Below are 27382 nucleotides of genomic sequence, written 5' to 3' on the forward strand. Positions count from 1 at the left end.
TTTGGTGGCCTATCAGCGGAGATTTTTTTAAATGAAGCAATGCTTGGTATGACTTTGTCAGAAATTTCATGGTGAGTATTGTGGTGTTAGTGAATTCTTTCTACTGTGTTTCGATACGGAGTTATAAAGGTTTATACAAGCCCATGTCCAATATATTGGACTTCGGCCATTAAAAGGATAAACTTTACTCCTACAAATATACTGTACTTATCAAAACACACAGTAGTGTACTGTGCAACCAAGAAGTCACCATACCATATATATTACAAAACTAAGTACCAAACAGTCAAACAAAATACAATACTATTATAACTTTTTGTTTTCCATAATTATCATTGTGCCTGCATGTACATAGATAGGAAGTAATCGGGTATAACAACAAGCCCTAAAACCAGTTGATGGCTGGCTTTGGGTTTTTGAAATACAAAAACAAGTAAAATTCATGCAAAAACAACTAAGCTGTGATAAAAGGTGAGGCCTTCAAGCCTTTGTGAAAAATAGCATGAAGTAAAAGGTGGCAGCCAAGAAATGGTTGCAATGATGTTACTGCTAATCTTTTTAATAATGGCTTATTATTGGTTGGCATTAACATCATTGCATCAACGTCACTGTAGACACTTCTTGGCTGCCACCTTTGATTCACAACACTTTTAACCCAGTTGTTGAAGGCTGTTTAAAAGTTCACACAATAAAAATAGCTGGTTTTGAACCACTCCAGAATACCCCAAGCCAAGCCTTAATCACTAATCCATTTCTATAGTTATCAATATAACTTTTACCTTATAACTATATCATGTATCATGTTTATATACATAATCCAAAACAACCAAGTTGAAAATAGGGTGCGGGCCCAAAAATCTAGGTTAAAAAAATGTGAAATCCAAGTTGGTGGCCATAATGGTAGGTAAATGGCAAAAAATTTGAGAAATTACATGATACCAGGGACAACTGTGAAGGCTCACATGAGAATCCCAAGCAGAGAGTCACAAAAGAAGTTGCAGCTCAACTCAACCAGAACTTGAATAGTTGAACAGTCTACTTCTTAGGATTGTAGATAAGAACTCAATGTTTTTGATTTATGTTGTTGAATAATAAATCATTCAATATGGTGTGTGTGTGTGTGTTCTCGGGGTTTGCGCGGCTCAACCAGGAACTTGGGCTCCAGGGAAGAAAAGTTACAGGGTTCCTACAACTTTGGAGGTCTTACCGAGATCCTGAAGAAGTAGATTGGAGCGTGGATAAACTATGGACGTCTGCGTAACCTGCAAGATGGAAGTTACAGATGAAGACAAGGCCATGGTGTGTGACCTTTGCGACAAATGGGAACATGTAGGTTGTTTAAAGCATAATGATAAGCTGAGTGTTGAATTGTATGAGGCACTGGTTGGGTGTCATTCTATGGCTGTATTGTACGTGTGTTCACCTTGTCGAAGGAAGGCTTGATAGCAAGTCGGTTGCATGTTTTAGAACTCAAACTTTCATGTCTAAGACAAGAAGAGCAGCTGGGCAGCATGCTACATGTTGACGAGCTCAATGCAGTAGTACACGAGCTACGTGAAGAGAGCACTTATTACCACCAGACAGGCTAGTCTGGAGGGTGAGATACAGGCCCTCACTAAACAATTAATGTCACTGCATGGAAAGACCAAGACACCTGCTGAGGTTACATGGTCCAGGTCAGAACAACAGACTGAAGGTAAAAGTGTAGTACCATTGTTACAGAAAACAGATACCCACGATAGTGATGATAGTGGTTCTAGCAGTGACAACTATGCTAGTAACAGCAGTTCATCTTATCAGGATACTTAATTACCTGGCAGATGGAGTGGGAAGTGTGATCCTCATCTTCCTGGAGTCTGTTCTCTTACTGGCAGAGTTGATAAATTTAGTGGCAAATGTGGTGATGATGACTTTGAGGTTTGGCTATTAGATTTTACTGAAGCGACCAATGATTGTGGGTGGAGTAACCAACAATGTACTCAATGGTTTTCATGGTTTTTAACTGGTCTTGCTAAAGCAACTTGGCAACGTACTGTTAAGGAAGGTGACAAGGCTTCCTGGTCAAAGATAGTGGATATCTATTGTGGAATGTACGGTGTTCTTTTGACCCACGCACAGCTTATCAGAGGTACCAGGAACTTCATTATAGTCAATTTGGATCTGTCAAAGGTCTGCTGGATGCAATGCGCTATTACCAGCTCATGGTGGTGGCTCGTAAGCTAACTGATGAGATACTGGAATCTATTTTGTGGAATAAGGTTCCATTGGAACTCCATAAAGAATTGGGAGAGATTCCCAATGGTTCTGTACAAGAGCTTCTACAAAGGCTGTTGCATGCAGAAATGGTTATTCAGGAGAGAGCTAGAAGGAGTGGTAATGGTGAGAAATTCCCAAAGAAAGAAAGACAGAGAGTGAAACTGTCTCTAGTAAGTTTAACAAGGTCTCTCAAGATAAGAGTAATTCCAGTGTTCCACCAAAGCCTAAGAACCAGTCTGAAATGTCCATGAAGGGTGTAAAGTGTTATAGGTGTCAGAGAACTGGGCACATAGCTAGGAATTGTACAGAGTCTAAATCTAAATCCTCCTTTAGAGTTGGTGTTGACTGTCCAGAAGCAACTGAGTCCAGTGATGTAGATCAGGTTGATGAACTACGACTACATACAGTAGTATCAGCTTCTGATGCACAGGTAGTGGCATTGCAAGTAGCAATGAAGGGCCCAACTTACAAAGTGGATATTGTGGTTGAGAAAGGAATAACTGGACAATAGAACAGTGTAGACAGAGAAACCTATAGGTGGACAGCCATTGGGAGCTGGTGGTGAATCATTAGATGTTAAGGGTGTTACATCACTACAAGTCACCATCGAAGGTACTAATATTACTCAATTTTTACCCTGCTATATTCTAGAGTCCTCAAAACCAATTTGGAAAGGCGAGTTACAGAATTGTGGTTTGATCCTTGGTACTAATGCCATGGAAGAGTGGGGTTATAGTATTGTTAACAACAAGGGACAAACAGTGATATCAAGCAAGAACACAGAATCAGCAGTAGTAAGGGGAGTTATTTTGTCTCATGTTCTGAGATTAGGGCCACAACAGACTAGAATAGCTCGAGTGACACCAGGTGCAACTAGTTAAATAGGTCCTGATGAGTCTGTATTGGCCAGAGAGCAGTGTGACGTTTTGGAAGGTTACTGGACTAGTGAGAGTATGTTTAAAATTCTGGTCACTAGTTGGGGTGCAGAGCCAGTAGTTTTTCCTAAAGGTACTATTGTTGGAAGTATTGATACTGTACTTTAGTTGATGAGGATGACAGTATTTGGCAAGAGAAATTCCATAGAGCTGTGGTTGTTGTGAATGCAACACAAGACAACAGTGATCGTAAGAAACTCCTTGAGGCACAATTGAATATTGGTAAGGATTGTACACCTGAACAGAGAGCAGCTGTGATTGACTTGATGAAGCACAAGCATGATGTGTTTACTTTAACAGACCAGGAGCTTGGAGAAACTGAGTTGGTAGAACACTCTATGACATGAGTGATACTACACCATTGAAGTCTCCAACAAGAAGACTACCATATGCTCTACATAATGAACTTGAGAGTGAGTTACAACATTCAATGGACATTGTTTCAGGGCTAGTTTTAGTAAGGTGGATGTTTACGTGTATGACGTGTGGACTATAGGGAAAATAAGACTATTTCTGACCAATACCCAATCCCAAGAATTGATGATCTGATTGACACTGTTGGTTGTTGTAATGGGAATATCTTTACCACATTAGACCTAATTAAAGGGTATCACCAAATTAAGATGGTGCATGGGTCTAGAGATAAGACAGCTTTTACATGTCACTTGGGACTATTCCAATACAGAAGGATGCCATTTGGGTTAACAAATGCACTAGGAAAAATCCAAATTTCCTATAGTTTTGCGAATTCAGGAAATGTGCAAGGCACATAAGTAGCAGATTTCCAGCAGATATACTGGACCTACCACACAGCTTTCTCCTGCACTTTTCCTTTGATACAGGACATACCTACTAGACCTGACCTTACCCTAAGTGAGGGAATATCGTAAATACTTGCATTGCAGTGCACACCAAATATCGCTGCATTTTATCAGCAACTGGAAATATGTCTGTCGTATGAAATTCTCTTACACTTTTCCTTCATTATAGAACATTTCTACTAGACTTGAACTAATTCTTAGTGTTGGGAATGTCATATGTATACTAGCATTGCAGTGCACATTAAATTTATGCATTCACCCTGGTTTTCTGTGAGAATGGCAATGTAACTATCTGCCATAAGATATATCTTCTTCTGCATATTGTCTTGGAGATCTACACTACATAGCTAATAATTATGTTAACATTTTTGTACAAAATATCTGGTGGATGATTTGCCAAGTTCCACAACTTATGTGGCTGGGTTACTGCTGCTGTAGAAGGTAGCTAATTTGCTTTGCACTGCCAGTGCCACTTGTGCAGCTGGAGAATAAAATTAACCTATTACATTTGTGTTTTAGGACACCATCACCTGAAGTATGTATACACCGTTACCAAACTTGATCAAATGAGCAGGAGCTTAACTATACCTGGCGATCAGTGCTAAACTGGCAGTCTGAGAAATCGCTAGCACTAAGACTTTGTGTGTAACCTTATTGTATAGTATTATATGATAAATTATGCTATGTTGGTATTAACTTTATTGATTGAATTAGCTAATATGTATATAAATTAACATTATCTTATAGTCACTGGTGAAATCATTGAGTATAAATACTTAGTTGCTTGGCATTGTGCAAAGTTACAGATGAGCAGACTGAAGGATGATGAGAAGTGGCAATTAAATAGTAGGCAATGCATGAGTGGAAAACCTAGCCACAGCTGTTATCCAGCCATACAATTAGCTACTAGGACAAGGATAAACAATGCACAAAGCCAATACTAGTGCTCTCATGACATAGGTGTTTCATGTAACAGGATATGGTTACTAAATTAATGTGTGGGAGATGTAGGTTTTTTTTTTCAGTGAGAAAAGAGCAACTGAGGACAGTTGAAGCGGCGATATTCTGCTCTATGACAATAAACAATGTGTTTTTGACAAGAGATATTAGTTGCGCCCAGTGCAACGCCTAGTACTGTACATAGTTGTAGTCAGCTGGATTTCCATGGATGCCAAGTGTGCCACCATTTAGCGCGGAACAAGACGACTTTGCTTGGGACATTTAGACAATCGATTCAGTGATACAATAACCTTCATCTTGATAATGTTGATTTGGAGATACTGGTTTATACAGAGAATATCACACGGAGACAGCCAATGATGCTACGGAAGTACAGTATAATGCAGTATCATCAGAGACCTTTCAGGCATAGATAAAGCCTAGCTAGATGATTTGGAGACTATCACGGTAGGATCACAGTTTGTATGCAGGTTTAGCTAAGTTTATTTTCTATATTCAGGATAGTGATATCTACTAAACATCACTGATCCAAGCATTAATCTATATGAATGGATCCATTGAAACTGCCAAGATGTTAACTAATCACTGATCAGAAGCATCTTGTGGGTTGTCCAGCGAAGTGTATTAATTAGAACCAGAGCTTGTGTTGTACGCTACTATGGGATTAAGTATTACCATTGATATAATGCTACATCAAACAGTGCAGTAGTAAGTAGGGATCCCGCGAAAATGATACACGCCATCTAAAATGCCGCCTTTAACCACAGTCACCATTTTACGCCACAACAACAAACTCACCAGTGGGATGTGCCTATTGCAGTTCCGATGAGTGTATGCCCTGTGCACCTTGTCTTTCCTTTTATCTTCAATCAGGTTGGTTGTCTTCTTCTTCAAGCATTGAAACCATACCAAGGCATTAATTTTCCAAATCAACACTTTTCTGTAGACACCACAAAATTATTTCAGAAAGTGCTTATGCTGCTGAAAGAGCGGGGCGCTTATAATTTCAAGTGAGTTGCACGTGAAACATTAAGACTCACTTAGAGTTTGGCCAACGTCTGGACTGCAATCGACAAAGAGATTTGTTACTTAATAGACGGACTGATACTCGACAGCTTGTTCCTCTGAACACACTGACTCAGCTACTCAGTGCCAGATGGTGAGATCAGTGAGTACTCGAGTGGAAATTGTATTACTTCATCCTGTTAGTCGAGACTAAGCTCCAGACAATTGAAAAGGCCTGTTGTTTGAACAACTTTCGGCCCGAGTGAATATAACTCGGACCATCATACTGAGACAGGTCATAGATCTGAGTGCCACTGCTACTACAATCAAAGGTAAGCTATGCACACTACTACAGGCCTATGTGCTTCCAATTTTGGCAAGTACGTACTTTAATAATAGAGCTGTACAGGAACTTAATAGCTATCTCACAAGTTACACTGCAACTAGCTATGCTACAACAAAAAACTAAAACTAGTATTTAAATTTTTTTGTTAATTTAGTGAATGTGCCAAAGTAGGGACTTTCCAATTGAGCTATGCTGTAATACAGTACAGCTCAAATATAACTTCATAGCACGTGCGTTTTTCATGATTTCCACACGCGTGAACTGAAGCACGCACACGCAAGCTTGGCATAGTGTACACGCATCGGCACGCGTGTCTAGTTGCACATGTGAAACAGTTATTCACATGTACTACGCATGCATACTTCATGATACTCACGTGGCCACAAGAGCACGTGTGGCAGGTTGCATTTAGTATGTGACACTGTGGCTACATGCATTCATGATTTGACTTTGCATGTACAGTACGCATCTTGACATAGTGTAGTTTAGTCGTTAACCTGTCCTAATTTCGCCGTAACTAGCTACGTTGTAATACTTTATTATGTTTGTAACTATACATAGATACTGTACGAAGCACACCAAAGTATGATGTATCCACTGAACTTATATACTGTATTAGCTACATAACAACAATGTTTATATATTTTACAGGTAGCTACAGCCTCTATCCAGATCAGCATCAGCCATAAGTAGTTGGCTGTTGTTCCTAGCCCATGCTCCAGAACTGCAATGCTATTAACACTACAGTATTGTTTCATAGGTAGCAAAAGAGAAGGCTATTCAAATCTTAGAGGCCGTATTGTCCGCTATTAAAACCTGAAATGGCTACTGATGTTGCATTTCAAAGCTGCCCAAACTATGACTGGATAATGCAATCCCCAGGGAACTACACTGCGAAGTGCTACATATCACTATAGCTATATTTATAATTGTCTTAGTAATCTATCCATGCAGTTGCACTGATCTTAACTGTATTAATTAAATACACTGACAGGCCTGTCAGCAAGCAATAAATAGAAACGATCAAGCTAACAATCAACCTAACTATATATACTTTCTATTACATCTAATAAGCACAGAATGCAAGAATTTAGTAGCAGCCACAGATTTTCCAACCTTGGAAAAGTTTTGTGCGGGTGAATCAACCCTCAACTACCTGTAACTAGCCAAGTGTATGCAGAGCCCACATTCATGAGGGCTAAAAACAAGTATTCATATACAAATTGGTTATTAAAGTGCATTGCCCCTAGCTAAACCTATACACTGCTGTTATCTGCAGCTTATTTACTACTGCACAACTGAGCTACAATCATTTTACCCATCTGCTATTCTCCACGATGGTTCCATTCCGTATCACGTGATGTAAATAGCTCAACGTCTGGACTTTTTATGAATCGTCTTTTAACTCCTCAACAGGTAGCCTATTCCTTTTAAGCTTTACACAATGCACTCCGGAGACTCTGTTAGGACTCATAACTGCACTTTTCTCAATCAGTGCTTCTCAAAGTTAGTGCTCATACGTTACAATATCATATCAACTCAGAATAATCATCTGTGAATTAGCGTTGATCCAATGAAATGGTTGAATATCATCGGCAATAAATTCCCGGCATCGGCATGCTATTTAAAATCCTCTCACGTGATTCAATTTAAACCCACAATCATATTAATTGTGTCTCACATGATGTCAATTCAGGTCCTAATTGTGTAAGTGAAGGCATTAGTAATTTCTGGCTGGAAATTATTTTTATGCGGGTGATTAACACATTTATGCGGGTGAGCAGGTGAAAAGCCTTAAATGCGGGTGTCACCCGCGGAAGGTCTGCAGCCAACTACAAGTCATAATGCAACTCATTAACCCACTATGCCAACTGAAGCAATTCTAATAAATTCACTCATTTCTGTATGGAGTGTTCATTGTTTCTTGTGTACTACATGGCTAAATTTGTCATGGGATAGAAAGTTGTGCTGAAATTTTTGGACTATTAGTTCCAACACCTAAACATAGATGGAATAAATACAGTCAGTATTTGTGTATGAATTATGCTGTGAAATCACCCTGTAGAGAGTTCAGCTACGAACAGATCACCCTGTAGAGAGTTCATTTAGAAACAAGTCACTCTGTAGAGAGTAGGGCTGAGCGATAATGCCATTTTAGTATCACGATCGATACTAAAGCCACTATTCACTGTACTGAATAGTTCACGATACTTATAAATAAGTCAATCATAGATGGTGCTACATAGTGTATTCCTCAGTATTCCTGCAGGAAGTCTTTGAAGGTAGCATCAAACTAACCACTATCATCCTTGTTTACAGTAACAGTTATTGTAACACATGCTTTGAGGTTATGTTATGGTGTTCACACCTCTCTGCAGTGGTAACCAGGTTATGACTTACAAGGATTCTTAGCCTAATACAGCATAACAAATGGATTTTTGATGACAATAATGTACAGGCATGGTATCACGATTGTTAATAACAAAATATAACGATATTGATGCTTTCAAAATATCACAATATATCGCTAAAACGGTAGTATCGCTCAGCCCTAGTAGAGAGATCAGCTAGAAAAAAGAAGTTACCTTGTAGAAAGTTCAGCTACAAAGAAACCACCCCAGGGGAGAATTCAGCTCAAACAAATCACTAGAGACCAGCTAAAAGAAGTTACTTTGTATGTAGAGAGTTCAGCTACAAAAAACCACCCTGTAGAGAGATCAACTAGAAGAAGTCACCTCGTAGAGAGTACAGCTAAAAAGAACCACCATATAGAGAGTTCAACTGCAAACAAATCACCTGTAGAGAGCTCAGCTAGAAACAAGTAACCCTGTAGAGAGATCAGCTACAAAGAAACCATCCTGTAGAGAGTTCAGCTGCAAACAAGTTACAGTATAGAGAGATCAGCTAGAAACATATCATCTTGTAGAGAGTTCAGCTGCAAACAAATCACCCTGTAGAGAGTTCAATTACAAACAGATAACCCTATAAAGAGTTCAGCTAGAAACACGTCAGGCTATAGAGAGATCAGCTAGAAACAAGTTAACCAGAGATCAGCTAGAAACAAGTCACTCTGTAGAGAGATCAGCTAGAAGAAGTTACCTTGTAGAGAGTTCAGCTACAAAGAAACCATCATGTAGAGAGTTCAGCTGCAAAACAAATCACCTATAGAGAGTTCAGCTATGAACAGAACACCCTGTAGAGTTCAGCTAGAAACAAGTCATCCTGTAGAGAGGTCAGCTAGAAGAAGTAACTTTGCATGTGGAGAGTTCAGCTACTAAAAACCACCCTGCAGATAGTTCAGCTACAAATAAGTCACTCTGTAGAGAGATCGGCTAGTAGAAGTGACCTTGTAGAGAGTTCAGCTACAAACAAATCACCATGTAGAGAGTTCAGCTGCAAATAAATCACCTGTAGAGAGTTCAGCTACAAACAAATCACCCTGTAGAGATCAGCTAGAAGAGGTCACCTTGTAGAGAGTTCAGCTAAAAAGAAACCATCATGTAAAGAGTTCAGCTGCAAACAAATCAACTGTAGAGAGTTCAGCTACAAACAAGTTACCCCATAGAGAGATCAGCTAGAAAAAGCCATCTTGTAGACAGTTCAGCTACAAACAAATCACCCTGTAGAGAGTTTAATTACAAACAGATAACCCTATAGAGAGTTCAGTTAGAAACAAGTTACCCTGTAGAGTGATCAGCCAGAAACAAGTCATCCAGAGTTCAGCTAGAAACAAGTCATCCTGTAGAGAGATTAGCTAGAAGGATCACCTTGTATAGAGTTTAGCTACAAACAAATCACCCTGTAGAGAGAGCAACTAGAAGAAGTTACCTTGTAGAGAGTTCAGCTACAAAGAAACCTTCATGTAGAGAGTTCAGATACAAACAAATCACCCTGTTGAGAGTTCAGCTACGAAAAGACCACCCTGCAGAGAGTTCAGCTAGAAGAAGTCACCTTGTAGAGAGTTCAGCTACAAAGAAACCACCTGCAGAGAGTTCAGCTAGAAGAAGTCATCTTGTAGTGAGTTCAGCTACAAAGACACCACCTGCAGAGAGTTCAGCTAGAAAAAGTCCCCTTGTAGAGAGTTCAGCTACAAAGAAACCACCATCCATGTAGAGAGATCAGCTGCAAACAAATCACCCTGTAGAGAGTTCAGCTACAAATAAATCACCCTGTATAGAGTTCAGCTAGAAACAAGTCACCCTGGCCTTTTTGGGGGCCGCACTTTTTTTTTACAGCTTGGCTGTTTTGGTTTAGATATTATAAGCAGCAGCAGACATGGTGACACAAGTGCTATGTTATGCAGGCATACGGCAAGAACACCAAAGGTCACCATCATCATTAGTGCCAGCTTTCGGAAAAAAACAACAAATGGCCATGCAACAACAAGTGTAGCACAAGAGCTTGATGAACTTACTGCTCTAATTATATGTACCAGACCTGTTGTAATCATTGACCTGACAGAACGTGTAAGCCAAGCATGATCATACCAGTTTTTTGATCATCACTACAAGATGATGAAGCAGAGGCAGCAGCACAGGTAATATAGTATGTAAGTAAACAGGAATTACAATCAAGGCCAGCTATCAGAAAATAAAAAGAATGACAGGACTACCACAAATGAGAGCTTGTTATAATTTTGCTTTTTTTCTTAAGGCTTTACAGCACAAGTGCTGGTCCTATAGCCTGCTCTTCATTAACAAACAAACAAACAAACAAACGAATTAACTTCATTAAGCCTGTTTGAAAAGTTGAAGACAGAAGAAAACATCCATGACTGGACCTGGGCAGGCTTGAACCTGCAACCCTCCAATTTGCTCACAGGTAAAGTTCGACGACTATTATACTGCAGTATTAATGAGGACACCTCTATGTAGTCTTGTAATGAACTTTGCTGCTAGGAGTTGAAAGAAGACTTCAGCAGTGAAAATACTCAGACGCTACTGGTAATGGTTGCAATGTATTGTTTTTTGTTACTTAGTTTGTCTGGTGTTAGTTGAACGTGCTGATTATTCATGTATTATTCTCATTTATTCATAATATTCCCAAATTATGCTAGAATAATTCCAGCATAGCTTCTGTAATCAAGATTCCCAAAATTATTCTGGCATAATTCCCACAGGCCTATTAGTGGTTTTATTGTGTTAGCCCATACCATAACAGCCAAGCTGTGAAGCAGCCTTTAATAACATGTAATTTATTGCTCAAAAATAAATTAAAGTTTGGATAAAGTGATGATGTCAATAGAACATACACACGTCTAAGTAGGAACTAGTAGTAACTGGACAAACTAGTTCCACAGGTTTATCAGCAGCTCGCTTGAATTACAACTGACTTGAAAAACACCACAAGTTATAGCTTTATCAAAAGATTTCTGCTACAATAGAGTTTGCAATTGTGCTGCATACTGAAGTTTTACAATGTTTTGTATCTCTATGTAGCCATCTAGTGTCACTGTTTGTGTTGCGATGCTGTTAACTTGTCTCAGTACATTTCTCCGTGTAAATGCTGCACATGCTCTCCCACCCTAGTAAGCAATTGATTACACTTATAGTATCTAAATCAGCTTATCATAAAACAACAATACCAAGTAGCAAATCTCTGGCATTGATGGTTTATTCCAATTAATGCCCATCATGTAATTGTGTATTTTGCACTGCTGCTGTTGATGACCTCTTAAATAGTTTTGTCTACTCTAGCCCTGCTTGGCTTACCCATTATGTCAGTTCAGTTACTATGTGAGTTGTGCATAATAATGCAGTTATTGACAGTTACATAAGAAATTAGTATGCAGTGTTTTGCCTGACTTTTTTGCATGTGTTAGACTGTTTTGCTATGTTTTGGTGAATATATACTGTAATTCAGTGGAGAATAATGATAAAATCAGAAGCATAAAATGAATAAAAATGAGCATATTGATGAAATTTTAGGAGAAATTCAGCATAGAATAATGATGGAAACTTGGAGCATAATTCCCACAGGACTAACCACTAAATGCAAGTAAAATAGCCAGTTGGTCAGAAAGAAAGTCACCACAAATAAAGTATAAATCATACTCATTTGTGAGTGGATCTGCGACAACCCGCACAATGACACAAACCTACAGTATAAACCATTGATTACAATGGGCAAAATAATTGCATATTTTAAAACAAACTCTGCAAAGTACTTTTCTTTGTGAAGAAAGGGTATGCATGTAACAGTGAAACTTGGATATCATCTATACTCAGGAGGAGATTGAAAATCTTTGTTTTGTTGTAGCACACCAATGGATACATGAGTTATGGGTATGTGGTTAAGTCACATCAAAGTAATTGTACACGATTGATCATTCTTCACAGATTTCGTCTCTGTCTGTATTAAAAAAAGATGATACAAAAATTACCTAGCAATCAACCCCCCTATTCATGGTGAACATGATAGTGCAAGTTGCAACTCCGTATATCATTGCATTTGTACAATGTTTGTAATTTACTGGATGTACAAATTTATCTCTATAATATAACAGTCTGCTGTACAATGTACCAACATGCCTGTAATAGTCACTTCAAAATTTGACTGACAATTCAAAATTATGTAATCTAACTGGAAACATTTAGCAGTATTACAATGCATTTACCCCCAACCCAGGCACAGTGGAGAAAGTGGCAGGGATTTGACTTTTATAAAAATCAAACATGGGGGTATGACTAGTGGTCAAATTCCCAGGTATTCTATACTATAGGAACAGGTTAATTCTTATGTAGTTTGTAAGTTAACCCTTTAACCCACATAATTCAGAAAACAGGATTTGATAAAAATGAACTAAAAATGCACAATACTTTTGGTAATTTACATGCAAGGTTTCAAACAGGTATATTCATGAAGCGTTCATTCAATCTTTTAGAAACACACACATGCAAAAAATTCCAATGCGTTAATTTTGTGCTTGCATTTTTTAAAAACGGCTATAGCTTTAATGGTTAAACAAACATCAAAACTTTCAAACAGTCAAAATGTCCCACTAGTTGGGCAGAATTGTAGATCAAACTGAACCAAAATCCCCCACAATTCCCTGGGATAGAGGAAGAAATTATAGTTATATCCCGGTACGAGGGTGATATCATTGTTATTACACGAGTCCGAGGCGGAGCCGAGGACAAGTGTAATAACAATGATATCATCCGAGTATACGGGATATAACTGTTTTATATCCCAGTGCGCAGAAGTTTACGGATAGTAAATTAAGTTCCGGTTTGAGTTCCTGTCACTGTGCTCAAGATTTGTCCGAATTGTGTGGAGATTCTACTTCGCAGCTACAAGAGAGACCTTACATACTGCCTACAAACTGTAGCGAAGGGCGGTGTTATGAAGCAGCGATTCCAGGTACGATTCGCCTTCGTCAGAAATTGGTATGGTGGTGTCGCGTGGTGTGCAAGAGAAAAATAAAGACCAACAAGTGGCTACCATAGTCCGAGATAGAACGATGAAGCTAGAGGAAGTTAGTTCTTCACCATAGTGGCCGTTGGGAGTGATTGCTGGAGCGAAAATCGTCACGGACTATTCTTGACATTTGTTAAACTATCACGGTATTGGTAACTTGTAGTGTTATTGTGTAAAGGATTAACAGTTTTCTTGTAAGATTTAGCTAGTTTTAAGTGCTGTATTGGTGTGTTTTGTATCAATATTTCCTTATTTGGCTCTTTGTTCCATTGGTAAACAATGCCATTCACGGTTATTGTGATGTCACGAAAGAGACTGAGTGGCTCCACAACAGGGTGATAACTAATATATCGTACAGTAGCAGTGCCGCTCTGTCTAGCTGTATGGTAGTTATAACCCAGCGCGGCGCTTTGATACTCCCACGCACTGGGGCTTAAGGGCTTAATATTAATTGGTGCATGTGAAAGTATGAAGTGTGCAAAGGAGCCAGTTATCCCACAAATGACTTATGTATGGGCATGTTTGTTTCAGGATAATCAAGCCCCATACTAAGGAGAAACTTTACACTCTCGTTCATGCACAAAAATTATGAAAAGATTGGTAACCTTAAGTGTTTCAAAAATTACATGGTAGTGCAGACTACAATGCTTCAATATATGGTCATGCTCCTGTTCATACTACAGTAAGTAGAATATAACGTTTCCATCTTTGGTTTATGTTTCTCATCTATGCCATGATAAGTTAACTACGTATATAAGTAGGTGACTGTCTCAACAAGAATCCACATGCGTGGTTTGCACTAGTACACTGATTAGAATATTTTAAGAGGTGAAATCATGCATGCTGTAATGAAAAAATATGCAAGTTTAACCGAGTCATTACTCAGGGAAGCAAGCTTCAAATCAATTAAACCTATATGCCATTTCATTTGCTGCTCATGGAGAGTTCAAATATCTTTGATCCTGTAGCCCTGAGGTGTGCATGTCACATGCGCAAACACATCTCTTTACGTATACAAAACGCCTCATACAAGTGAATGTATAACTTGGAGGATTTGATGGTGAATATTTTAAGCCAAATCCCAATAGTAGAGTGCATGGCATAGTGCAAACAATATGTTATTTATAATACAATTATGAAACTTTCTTCTTAAGGGTGCTCTGTACAGTTCCACGTATGGCTTCTGAGGTTAGCACAGCTGGGGTTTACTAATGGATTCCCATGGCCACCAGTAATTATCTAATTAGTCTGTGGCTTGAAACGTCTTTTATGATGAAATAACCTGCCACAGAGTGATATACATGAGGAAGCGAAGTAAGTATTGTATCTTCTTCATCGTGGTCTAATGAATATAGCGATCCGTAATTGATCGATTATTTTCCAGTTACGCAATTAAGAAACAATAACTGTGGCCATAGAACAGCTGCGGGCACCCCAGTTTCTACACCTTGATACTAAAATTAGAACCAGTTCGTCATTTTAGACCCGATAGGCACAAAAATTTCAGATGGGCAACCATGATATTTATGCATTAGAAGAGCGTTTGTTGTTTTTTGATAGCTCCTTCTGGCGAGGAATGGCGTGGAGGTAAAGAAGACTGATTAGTGCCAGCACAGATGTGGAAGAAGAGTATCTGATAACTGAGAAGCTAGAGAACAAAAATAGAAACGCACGTTTGCTTGTACAGTTTTCAATAATGTATTTTTAAAGAATCAAGTCTCTAGGGTGTAAACTGTGGGACTAGTTCTAGTTAGAAGCGAAAAATTATAACTCGCCTTCTACAGTGAGTTAAGACATGGGATTTGGACTAAACTGTGCAGTAGTGATAGCTTATTGCAAATAAAAAGAATTTAGCAGAATGGTTTAATCCGTTCGTAAGTTATAATAGAAAACATAATTTACGGGAAGCCATATGCGGAACTGTACAGAGCATCCTTAACTCCTTATGGTATGTATTTATTATTTTCATTTTTTGAAATAGTGCCATTGTGGATTTGACATTTGGTGACTTACAGCCATTTTTGTATTGAAAATTCATCTTTATATTCTAGAGACATTATTTTACATTGTTAATATGGTTTCAAATTAAGTGTCTTGCTTAACCCTTAAAGGCACATAAGTCTATAATATAAGCAAAAATGTATAGCTGTAAACAAAGCACTATAGCATTCAAGTGCACGTCCTATGGTTACACAATATACATCGATCTACTCAAGATGTTAGAGAGTTCAGCTACAAACAAGTGACCATGCTGCGAAAAGTCACCCTGTAGAGGTTCAGCTACAAACAAATAATCCAGTAGAGTTCAGCTACAAACAAGTAAACCTGCTGAGAATTCACATGATAATTTTACAGTAAAGTAATTTTATAAACAACCTAAATACACACATAAAACACAATTGAAATATCTTTACTCTTTGTCATTCCATACCTGTAGAAAAGAAAAGAAAAACAAATATAATTAAAGCCCAAAAGCCAGCCATAGGCTGGCTTTGGGGTTCGCAATAACATCTTTAAACAGCAGGTGTCCTGCAGTTGGGTTGTAAAGACTTTAAAAATAAAGAAGTGATATCTATATTCAAAACAGCCAAGCTATGAAAAGGGTGTGGTCTCCCAAAATGCAAAAGTTGTGAAATCAAAGGTGGCAACCAAGAAATGGCCGCAATGTTAATACCGATCATTTCTAGTGATGACATCATCACTATCATAATAAAATGATTGGCATTAACATCATCATCATTGCAGCCATTTCTTGGCTGCTACTTTAATGTCACCATTAAAATGATTAGCATTAACAGGTATTTTTCGGAAGATACAGGCATTTTTCGGAAGATGCACTCTTTTTTCACAGCTTGGCTGTTTTGGTATCATGAACCACGATAGTGGGTTCATAATAGGGATCGCCCATCAAAAATCCTAATAGAACGCACACCTAAAAACCACCTTGAAAAGCATCCTTCAACTCAAAACAACCCTCTAGTGGTTCTTTGCAATGAGTATAGGTCCACTAGTAAGTATCAAGTGAAAAGGAAACAGTATGTGTATTTCAGACTACACTGAAATTTGCCAGTTTGTTCATATTCTTACTAGACATATTAAAAATTTAAAATAAGAAATAGGGATCGCCAAAAAAAGCCACGAAACAAGAAGGGATCGCTGGGGTGGTAATGTAAACCACAAATCCCTATTTTGACTCTTTATACTCAAATGGAGCATTTATAGATAGTCAAAATAGGGATTTGTGGTTTACATTACCACCCCAGCGATCCCTTCTTGTTTCGTGGCTTTTTTTAGCGATCCCTATTTCTTATTTTAAATTTTTAATATGTCTAGTTTGTGTACTTTTTTTCCAAATCCATTTATGGATTATAAGTTAATTGGCACATTATAGTTTATAGTGTAGCCTAAGCTAACAGAGATTCCTAAGTTTAAAAGGTTAACTCATTAACTAGATATCTTAATGCAACATTTATTTGTAACCTATGATAAAGACTGTATTTTCATTCTGATTTGTACACGCACAAAATAATAAGGTAGGATATATTAATTCCTAGTCTACTCAGTGTTTCAGCCACCATCGTCACACTTTGTGCCATTGCTGAAAACACACTGCTATACGAGCTAGCTACCTGTCAGAAGAATTACTGATTGTGCACCTATCATACAGGAGACAGTGTTGATGATAGCACAGGAGACTTGAAAAAGAACAAGATGTCTTAGGTGTTTATTCTAAAAGAAGGAAAAGAATGAAACTCTATGATACAAGTTATAAGAATGGTAACTGTTAGTGTTATAATTCCTGTAGAGTCCATTTTTTAAAAAAAGTGAAGAACGATGCATACATCAAGCATGTGCATTACAGGTGTAGAGTTGTCTAGCAGAATAGGTAGTGAAGAGATAGCTATACATTGTAGCTGTAGTGCTATTATTGTAGTGATGATACTTACAACACCTTTGTATAAATGTATGAGTTGCACGTATGAACATACAAGGCTGCATGCAGCAGCAACCGTGTGAGTTGGTGTTAATCAAGCTAAATAGGAGGAGATGGTTAGGCTTGGCCGAAGTCTTCCTATGCCAGTGTCTGCATGTACAAATCACAATGTCACTATACTAGTGGCCAGTGCAGGGCGTAGCCAGTCTTAACACGATTACCAGGGATTTGGCAGTCATACCCATGCAAGACTACTTTAAACTGGCATATTGAATTCCAATTGCCAGGACTTAGACTGGGCTCTAGCCCTGGAAAGCCTAGGTGTAGCCGGCTAGCAGCAGTGTGTCATAAAGTGGAACACCATAGGTATAGTCAGCAAATTTAAGTCTGGTTAGCATGTGTTCATAAATGCTTGCAACTGTCAATGTCACTAGCTGATCAGAGAATGTGCTAAAGTACACAGTAGCTAGTTATAGTGACATAAGCACAGTAGCACACAATCCTCCCATATAAGACTGTCAGGCTTCACACCCTTAAGGTGTTTATGACATGGATACCATATGGGAGTGTTGTTGATGATATGTGGTTAGACCACAAAATATTTTTAAATGGTAGGGTTGTAATAAACACCCCACCCAAATTTTTTGTTGTTGTGAAAAGCAGCCATGATATCAGCGCTACCATTTATCTTCCACCTATAACGGACAAACAAAGCAGTCACTGTGACGGCTAGGAAGAATAAACGGATGCCTTGCATGCGTGCTTGAATGGCTTCTCGTAGCGAACATGGGAAGCTTACTAGAGACCCTATTATGGCAATCTTGTAAGGTAAAAGAGTGCTGCACAACTTCAATCTGCCATCTATTAACGTTATAAATACTATAGTCGAACAACACGCATCCCTGTGCACACAAGATCCCGTAATTTTGTTCTTCTACGGCTTCTTCCGTATACGAAACAACAGGCAATGGCGAAGAAGAACTTGGAAATTTATCGAGGTGGAGGCCAGTTAGCGATCTGTGGAGTACGGGTTAATTAATGGGTCATGGACACGCGGAAGGACTCAGTGAGTAAGGCTGTGTAGTTTTTATTGCGAAAAAATGGAAGCCTTGGGCTGTACACGAGTGAAACAAAATAATAATAATAATAATATTATGAATAATAATATGAACAATTCGCGTAAAATTCGCAATTTTTGAATGTTTCCAAATTTCGTCTAGACCATTTTTACTGCTATATCACAATTTTTCTGAGTTCAGTGTTTGATAATAAGCCTTCTGAGGGTTGTTTTATGCTTGAGTCTGCTTTCTAAGGCTGGTTTTAGGTGACTGCTCTATTAGGATTTTCAAAAATTCCACTGCGATCCCCATTATGAACCCACTATCGTGGTTCATGATTATTCTTATTATTCATAATATTATTACTAGGACCGCGTCACATACAACCAAATACATACACCAACGTGACAGCCCCCTGGTGAGGCTATTAGGTGGTGAAGGCACGATCTCCAAATCAACTCAATATGTCACAGTAGTGACAGATACAACACAATAGTGGCATCGTAACTAAAGGCCACCAGTAGCTAAGTGCCAGTACATCATTGGTGTGGTAATGGCACAGTGATGTGTACACAGTATATGTAATTATGTATACAAAACATACAGGAGAGAACTATGCATTATTGCAGTATTGTATGCAGCAATACATTATAGGCAACATCAACAGATAAAAATTATTAACCAATATACAGTAAAGTATCAACATCAACTAGAGCTAAATAAGGTTCATCAGTGGTGTAGCAATGGCACAGTGACAGGTGACACACTATAATTATGCATAGTGACCCATTTTTATACACAACTTGCAGGAGATAGCTACACAATACTGTAGGAGTATGCAAGCCAGATGAACCAGATAAAGGAAGACAGCCAAGCCAGCCAGAACCTAGTAGCTAAACCAGGTGAAGGCAAAAAAAGATTAAGTATGTATTGAATTGCCTGACACCAACACAAAGGAAATTCGCCATGCCAGCTGCACAAGACAAGATTGTTTACTTGTATTTTATATGTAACTGTATTGTAAAGAACATGGCATGTGTTTTAATGTTTTCTTGTATTGCTAATTAATTAATTATTTTATGTGACTGGCAGCTGGCATGGAGACTTGAGATGTTACAAACATAAAAACTTACTTGTAATCTTCTTGTTTACGCATAAAGTGGCCTCTCGCTCTCCTGAAGTCACTTCCTTCGCGCAATCTGTAATTAAGCAAGAGTGCGGTACTGGGCGTTATATAGAATTACACGTATGATCAAGTCATCAGCACGAACGGGTGCAACGATTATATGTTTGTGCCTTTGTTCACAGGCGAATCGATCCCCGCGGTTAGTTTATGTCTCTAGGCCTCATAGTTTTCTCAAACATTAATTATTAATTATTTATTTATTATTTATGACGTAATTTTAACCACGTTTCGTATTATTCTTAGTACTTGGTTGTATAATTATTCTTTCACAGGCATAGCGAAGTTTACAAGGAGAATCCTGGGATAAAAAGTAGCAAGGCTTGCTGAATGGATCATTGTGCGTGTCCATGACCTATTTTTGATTTCGTTTTCGGATGGAAACAGCCCAAACTGGGCCATTTCCTATTGCCAAAACACCATTACGCTCGAGAAGCCATACAAGATCACGCTCAAAGTTAGGTTATTTTGTGTGGCTAAGAGAATCTGTCTTTATTAAACTCAGTATAGGCCAGGAAGCTTAATCTGGGCTGATGACTTTGTTGCAAGGTGGTTTTTTCGCTCCGTGATTATTGTACGTGGGCGAGTTATCCAGATTAAATACTCTAATAGAGCAGTCACTTAAATACTCTAATAATGCAGTCAAGTGTATAACTACAATCCTTGCGCTGAATTTGACAGCTATTAAAAACACCACTAATGTAAATTGTAGCTCATATTAGGAGACTCCCAATCTGTATGCACATTGCAATTTGATCAGTTTCATGTGTGTACTGAAATGTTGACGGCATTATTATGCAGAATGCAAAATTACACTATTCACAACAGTCTTTATTATTAATAAAAGAAATCTCATAATCCATTACTGGATTAATGAAAAAGCACACAAACCAGATGAATAAAAAATAGAAAATTTTAAAATGGGAATAGGGATCACTGAAAAAAGCCACCAAACAAGAAGGGATCGCTGGGGTGGTAATGTAAACCACAAATCCCTATTTTGACTCACTTCAAAATGACAGAGCATGTAACTAAAGATTTATGACAGAGAGTCAAAATAGGGATTTGTGGTTTACATTACCACCCCAACGATCTCTTCTTGTTTGGTGGCTTTTTTCAGCGATTCCTAGCTATTCCCATTTTAATATTTTCTATTTTTATTCATCTAGTTTGTATACTTTTTCATTAATCCAGTAATGGATTATGAGATTTCTTTTATTGATAATAAAGACTGTTGTGAATAGTGTAATCTTGCATTCTGCATAATAATGCCGTCAACATTTCAGTACACACACCCATTTTAAAATTTCCAATTTTTTATTCATCTAGTATATACTGTAACTACAGCAAACTTACTCTCTTTGTTTTTCTTCAACTGTACAGTTGGTATTGTCTTTTCTTTCTATCTCATATTCTACTCTTTCTCCTCCAACTTCTAAGAAGGCCGTATTTGTTGACTGACTAAAGGTTTCATAAGTTTCAAATGTTCCATCAGTTTCAAATGTTTCATCTCTTATCTAATGGTTATTGTACATATAAAAAGCATGGAGCAGATATACTGTATAAAGAGACTTGCACGGGAGAAACAAAGCAGAATACAGGCAACATAGACAGGTAGTATAGATTTTATGGGATATTTTAATGCTACTCTATCAATAGCTGTTGCTTAGACAAAAAGAACCTGTTAGGAAAATGCCACAAGATGATCTTTGAGCCACAAATTAGCACAGGCCCAGCTGTCATACATGTAGCCACTTGTGTACCAGTGGGTAGCAACATTACAATTTATGGCCGGAAGGGGGAAAATGATAGTGTAATTTCTCAGTAATTTATAAGCATCACAACCAAGAAGTGATCTAACTGTAAAAGAAGTGCAAACTGTGGCATCTAGTAAAAAAATCAAATTTAGTGGTGGCCAAAGATCAACATTTCAATAATCATGATTGAAACTACAGGTGTAATAATACTGCAATGAGTAAGTCAAAGCTAAGCTGTCATCTTTGATTTTTCACATTTAACACTGCATTATGAAAGGTACACCCTTTTCATAAGGAACTTGTTTTTACTTCCTTAAGGGTGCTCGCTGATATTTGAAGCCGTTTAAGTGCCAGCCCAGAAACCACATGCGGCTATTGCATCATAATTGGCATTACTAAGCATACTTGTAGTATCCGTGTTAAGCGGACATGTTTTGCGCCAGAGAACACGAGGAAGAATAGCATGTTTTTTCGCTTCAGAATTGTCACTGAAGTGTTAGCAAATGATTGTCTGATGGATCAACAGTTACACTAACATGAATTAATCTAAAAGTAAGTGTTATTTAAGGCAACAAGTGTGAACGCACTTTTCGCTTGTAGGCGACATGCGTTTGTGCCTTGTTTTCTCGAGTGACAGGGTATGCTGGTAGTTAGTATTGTAATTGTAAGCTGCTTATGTAGGGAACAATGTTACCAGCTGGAATCACAAGGCGTTACAAGCTGCTGATGATGGCGTGCCTAGCGCAACCTATCCAAGAGCGACTTGGAGACTCCAGGCGGAGCAAGAAGCTGTTCCTGTGTGTGAAGAAGAGAAAACAGAGCTTTTTGTGTTTAGAACAGCGTTCATGACATGTTATTATGAAAAGTTGTGATTGCGGTCAATAGGAATTTGTGTGGTTATTGTATCAATAATGTTGGGCGCACGCAATCTTTGCACATGTTTACTAAAAATAAAACTAGTTTTTGAGTAATAGCCGTGAAGGCTTCAAATTTTGTAGGGAGATTCGTTGATAAATTCTCCAGAGGCCTATGTTTAGATTTTGTCCGTAGCATTATGGTTTCATGAGTTACGGCACCGAGAACATGAGGTTTTGAATGGTGTAGCACACTTTTAGTACTAACTGAAGTTCTATGTACACTGTGTACTAATACTAAACATAGAGTTGTGAGTTATAAGCTGAAGTTTGTTCAACGTGGTTTCCAGTGCGCTACTGTGAAAAATGGAGGACTAGTTTCGATTTAAGTGCTTCATAAAGAACTACGCATAGTTATAAAATGGTATAGGCTAGAAGAATTCTGTTTGGTTTGTGTTGAAGAGAAAGAGAAGCACTTCCAACGTAAGTAGCATATGGATTCATTTTATACATTATGTGAATATAAGCAACAATACAAAAATTGCATGTTGTATGGCTTCAAATAGCCGCGAGCACCCTTAATGCTTACCTTTTTCTGATGAAATAAGCAAGTCTTATAGCAACTTTGCCATAACCCATGATTTTGACAATAGTTTAAACTATGATGGTTATTCCATCCACAATCTTTTCTCTGATAAGAATTCACTAGCAAATTCCATTACCATCATATTACATACGTACACAGTAGCAGTGTTACACGCAAAATTTCAAAAACAAAATACTATATTATTTCCATCAAAATTCATGGTACTGATAAATCACATTGGTACAAAATTTGTTTCTTTGCCAACCAAGAGTATGTACAATACATGTTAAACTTTAAACTTTAGCATGTAGATATGTGATCATCACTTAGAGGGATAAATTTGGGTGCTTCATGTGCATTCACACAAATCTTGTTATAAAAATATTTCACCCTCTTTGTACATGAAAATGATAGCAATTATTACGAAGTGTACGAAAAGATGTAAAATTGAAATTTAGATGAATTTTTAAAGTTGTACATAATGCCAGGGATATGATTTAACTACTTGATCTGGAGAGAACTTACACAAAAAATCTATTTATAAACAACAATGATAATTACACATGTGTGAAAATAGCAACTATTTATACGTGTGTGTGTGTGTGTGTGCGTGCGTGATAATACACTCTATTATTAACACTTTACAGTGACCAGCACAGAAGGTCTGACATCAACTTGTGCTGCAATCTTAGGATTACCTAACCTATATACAAGGACCTAGACTTCAATGACTTATAGCTAATAAGTGTAACAGAAAAGGGGCCAAAGTAAGGAAAAAATCTCTCCAACCCCAGGATTCAAACTGCAGGACACCCAATGTCTAGTCGGGGCCACACTTATTTGTCCTACTTGTCTCATGAGCTCATGATACAGAAATCATTCTCATTAGCAACACAATAAAGGACATTTGCACAGGATTCTAAATTATATCAACACGAACACTATTGATTTTCACATGCAATACAACACTTTTACATGGTTACCTGTTTGTTTGTAGGAGTGGGTTCTCTTTGCTGATTTAGCTTTGGTTTAGGGATCTTAGCATTACAATGCTTTGATGGAACAACTGGTGGAGGAGGAGGTGCCTCGGGAATAAAAGAATTACCTTTTCCATTAAATGTTGGCTCATCTGTTGGCTTTTGACATTCATTATTTATCTCACTTCGTACAACTGTTGGGCTCAAATCACCATGAGTGCCCATGGGCAAACTAGGAACCCTGCATTTAGGGTCTCCTACATCTGCTAATTCAGATATCATAGAATTACTGATTTCTGATGGATTGGCACTCTCCATAACTTTTTTTTTGCTGGAGTGCCCTAAAAAAGTTACCTGCACTGAGATCTGAGCTTACAGAAGTGCTTTCCTCTCTACTTTGAATATGACCTTCTGCTGTTTGTGTTTCAGTGAAAAGCACTATTTAGCTCCAATTCATAAGTCACTTCCTTCTCTTTCAAAGTACTCTACCTCACCAAATTATTATCCACTTTAAGATTTAGCAAGTGATAGATTTCACAGGAAAAAACCTGTATAAAAAGCATAATTACAATTTAATGAAAGTTACAGATACGTACTGTACTATCATACAGTATGGTACATATGAAGTTTGCAGCAAGCATTTTCTCACAATAAATACTGACCAAAACCAGCCTCACTATACTTTCATGGTGACTTGACAGTATTGGTTAGGAATAAAACGATTCCAATACATGCCAACTGCAAGAATTTATTCAGTGGAACTTTTCTATTGACTGACTGATGCCTTAAGACTAGCATCAAGACACACAGTAGTGCAAGACACATGCGGTCAAGAAAGCTGGTGCACCACACCATGAGTATGTTGACAGGAAGAAAGAAAACAGCTTTTTCACGCATGCATAGCTCCATGTCCCCTTCTCAAAAGCACACCATTTTTGCATTATAGCTGTCCACCATGTAGGATAGGCCACACAGCAAATTTGATTAAATTCGCAACAGCCATTTGTATGGATGTTCGAAATCTTGCTTTAATTTCTTTGTTTTTATTTTATTTTCTCTTTTCTTTTTCTACGGGGGCTTCGATTTATTTTTCCACAATTTGCAAAAATTGCTATAAAATGCAAACGTGCAACTCGGCTACCTCGATCTTTGGCACAAATGAAGAATGTGTAATGGTGGATTCACGTACCAAGTTTGCTGTGATTTTGAGGAATATCCGAGGAGTTATGAGCATTTAGTTACATAAAGAAAGATCAAACTTCTGTCATGGCTACAGGGTAAACCGAGTATAGGAATAACTGGAAAATTGGTGTGTAGATAGGCTGATCATCGTAGCAGTGCCTTTTGATAGTTTTAATAGCAATAGAGATACAGCGACAAAGTTATAAAGCAAAAACCAAACAAGTATAAAATCGTGTGATCAAGATACTCTAATAGAGCAGTCACCATGGGGTAAAAAGGTGCACAAAAAATGTCGAGAAAAAATAACTTACTAGAGTTTGAACCAGGGGCCTCCATACCTAACGCCTGCATCCTTAACCACTGAACCACTGCTACCTTGGCTGATCACCTCACTTAACTTCTGCTTTATAAATGAAATTTCTAGTTTAAATCTGTTTATAATTAATAGTTTGTAATTTTATAGATCTACCAATAGAAGTACTAGATTGTCTAGAACATTCTACGTATGTTCTATTAGAAGTCCTCAAAAATGTGCACTCTAATAGAGTATTAAATAATACTATCAAATACTAAATTAAATCATGCAATGCAATACATTTATAAGTCTGTCTTTAATAATCATCGTTGTGTCTGGTAGTGCATAGAAAAGAAGAAAAATGTGAGTAAAAACAAACCTTATAGTCAGTCATAGGCTGGTTTCGGGGCCTTATAAAGAACAAAAAGAAGTGAAATCCACAAAAAAACAGCCAAACTGTGAAAAAATAGTGCAGCCTTAACAAGTCTAGGCACACCATTTTTTCACAGTTTGGCTGTTTTGTGTGGATAAGTCAATAACAGCTAAGACTATAGGGCTTGATTTTTCACTGTTCAGCTTGTGAAAGAACTTTTCACAAATGTGCTGACACAGTGCCAGGACAAAGTGAAAGTTGAGTGGACATCAAACAATGTTTCTCCTTTACTTCATGTGTTTCTGCCAACTTGGGATGTTTATTTTTTTAACTATTGGGATTACTTGTACTGCATAACTGATCACTACACAACCACTCACTAACAGTGATCATCAGAACAGGAAAATGCAGTGCTTTAGGGTACTGGTCACGTACAACGGCATCTATGGAATCAATTCTGTTACAGGGACTTTTAAGGAAAGGAGTCATAAGAGTTTCTGTCAAAACATGAAAGCCTTTTAGCTGTGAAGTGCATTTGCCTTAGTAGCAGCTATGCGATCAAACCTAAGTAGTGCTGCTGTAAATGTTTGCGGCTCTATAACTAAGGTTCTAATTTTAAGAGATGCACTGATACCTTGCATAAAATGAAAGCTGCTGCTGGATGTACACAAACTAATGGCTAACAGGTGATAATTACGACAGACAAATTCAATTACTGGCCCAACAACTAGACTAAGTGTAATTGACTAGTAAATACCACTGTCAGACCATTATTTCATACACCACTGCTTCAACCCAACAGGTACTTTTTGGCTTTACAATGCATTCATCATGGGTTTACGTACCTGTGTCCTCCAATTCCTTTTGACAGTGCAAAGTGATGATTTGCATTAGTCTGTAATGACTTTATAACATTTATAAGGGGAATCATCCATTATTCTAGTGACTAAATTAATTGCAGTGGCCTTCTCATACTATTCTCCATTTGCAACATTGTGTAACAGGCTGAAAATGAAGCATAATGGTCACATAACTATTCAGTAATTATTTTGTGATAGTTAGGATGCACATTCAGATGCAAATGATATGTCTGACATGTACCATACTTTCTGTGATGTTTCTGTGATGTGCAGAGTTTGATCTGCCTATTAGGGCTGGAATGAATATACAAATACACCCTTCACAGCTTCTTTTGGAAGTGTTACCAAAACTTTGAAGATTTGCTGTTAATGTTGAGCTAATAGTTAATGAACATAATTGATAGGTGTACAAGCTCCAACACTTCATTGTAGGTCTAGTGCATCCAATAACTGAATAAGGCAAAATAAAGCCCCATTAAAGGTAGGGCTGAGCAATACTGCCATTTTAGTATCATGATCGATACTAAAGCCACTATATTCACGATACTGAATACTTCACGATACTGAATACTTCACAATAC

At 37.9% G+C, this 27382-nt stretch overlaps 2 protein-coding genes across 2 annotated transcripts in view; both read right to left on the reverse strand.

Annotated features, from left to right (window-relative positions):
* Window positions 1-27382, reverse strand: part of LOC136246548 (dendrite extension defective protein 1-like) — a 230756-nt gene that overhangs the window by 152511 nt on the left and 50863 nt on the right. The window lies entirely within an intron of this gene.
* LOC136264156 (uncharacterized) overlaps window positions 1-27382 on the reverse strand; it is a 45357-nt gene that overhangs the window by 2590 nt on the left and 15385 nt on the right. Inside the window, exons 3-4 of the mRNA XM_066058865.1 lie at window positions 24098-24639; window positions 21274-21434 (exon numbers count right to left, since the gene is read on the reverse strand). Of these exons, the coding sequence (XP_065914937.1) occupies window positions 21274-21434; window positions 24098-24409 (473 nt within the window). The 5' untranslated portion in view covers window positions 24410-24639. The remainder of the gene's footprint in view (window positions 1-21273; window positions 21435-24097; window positions 24640-27382) is intronic.

Source organism: Dysidea avara, chromosome 1, assembly GCF_963678975.1.
Source record: "Dysidea avara chromosome 1, odDysAvar1.4, whole genome shotgun sequence".
Classification (NCBI taxonomy): domain Eukaryota; kingdom Metazoa; phylum Porifera; class Demospongiae; order Dictyoceratida; family Dysideidae; genus Dysidea; species Dysidea avara.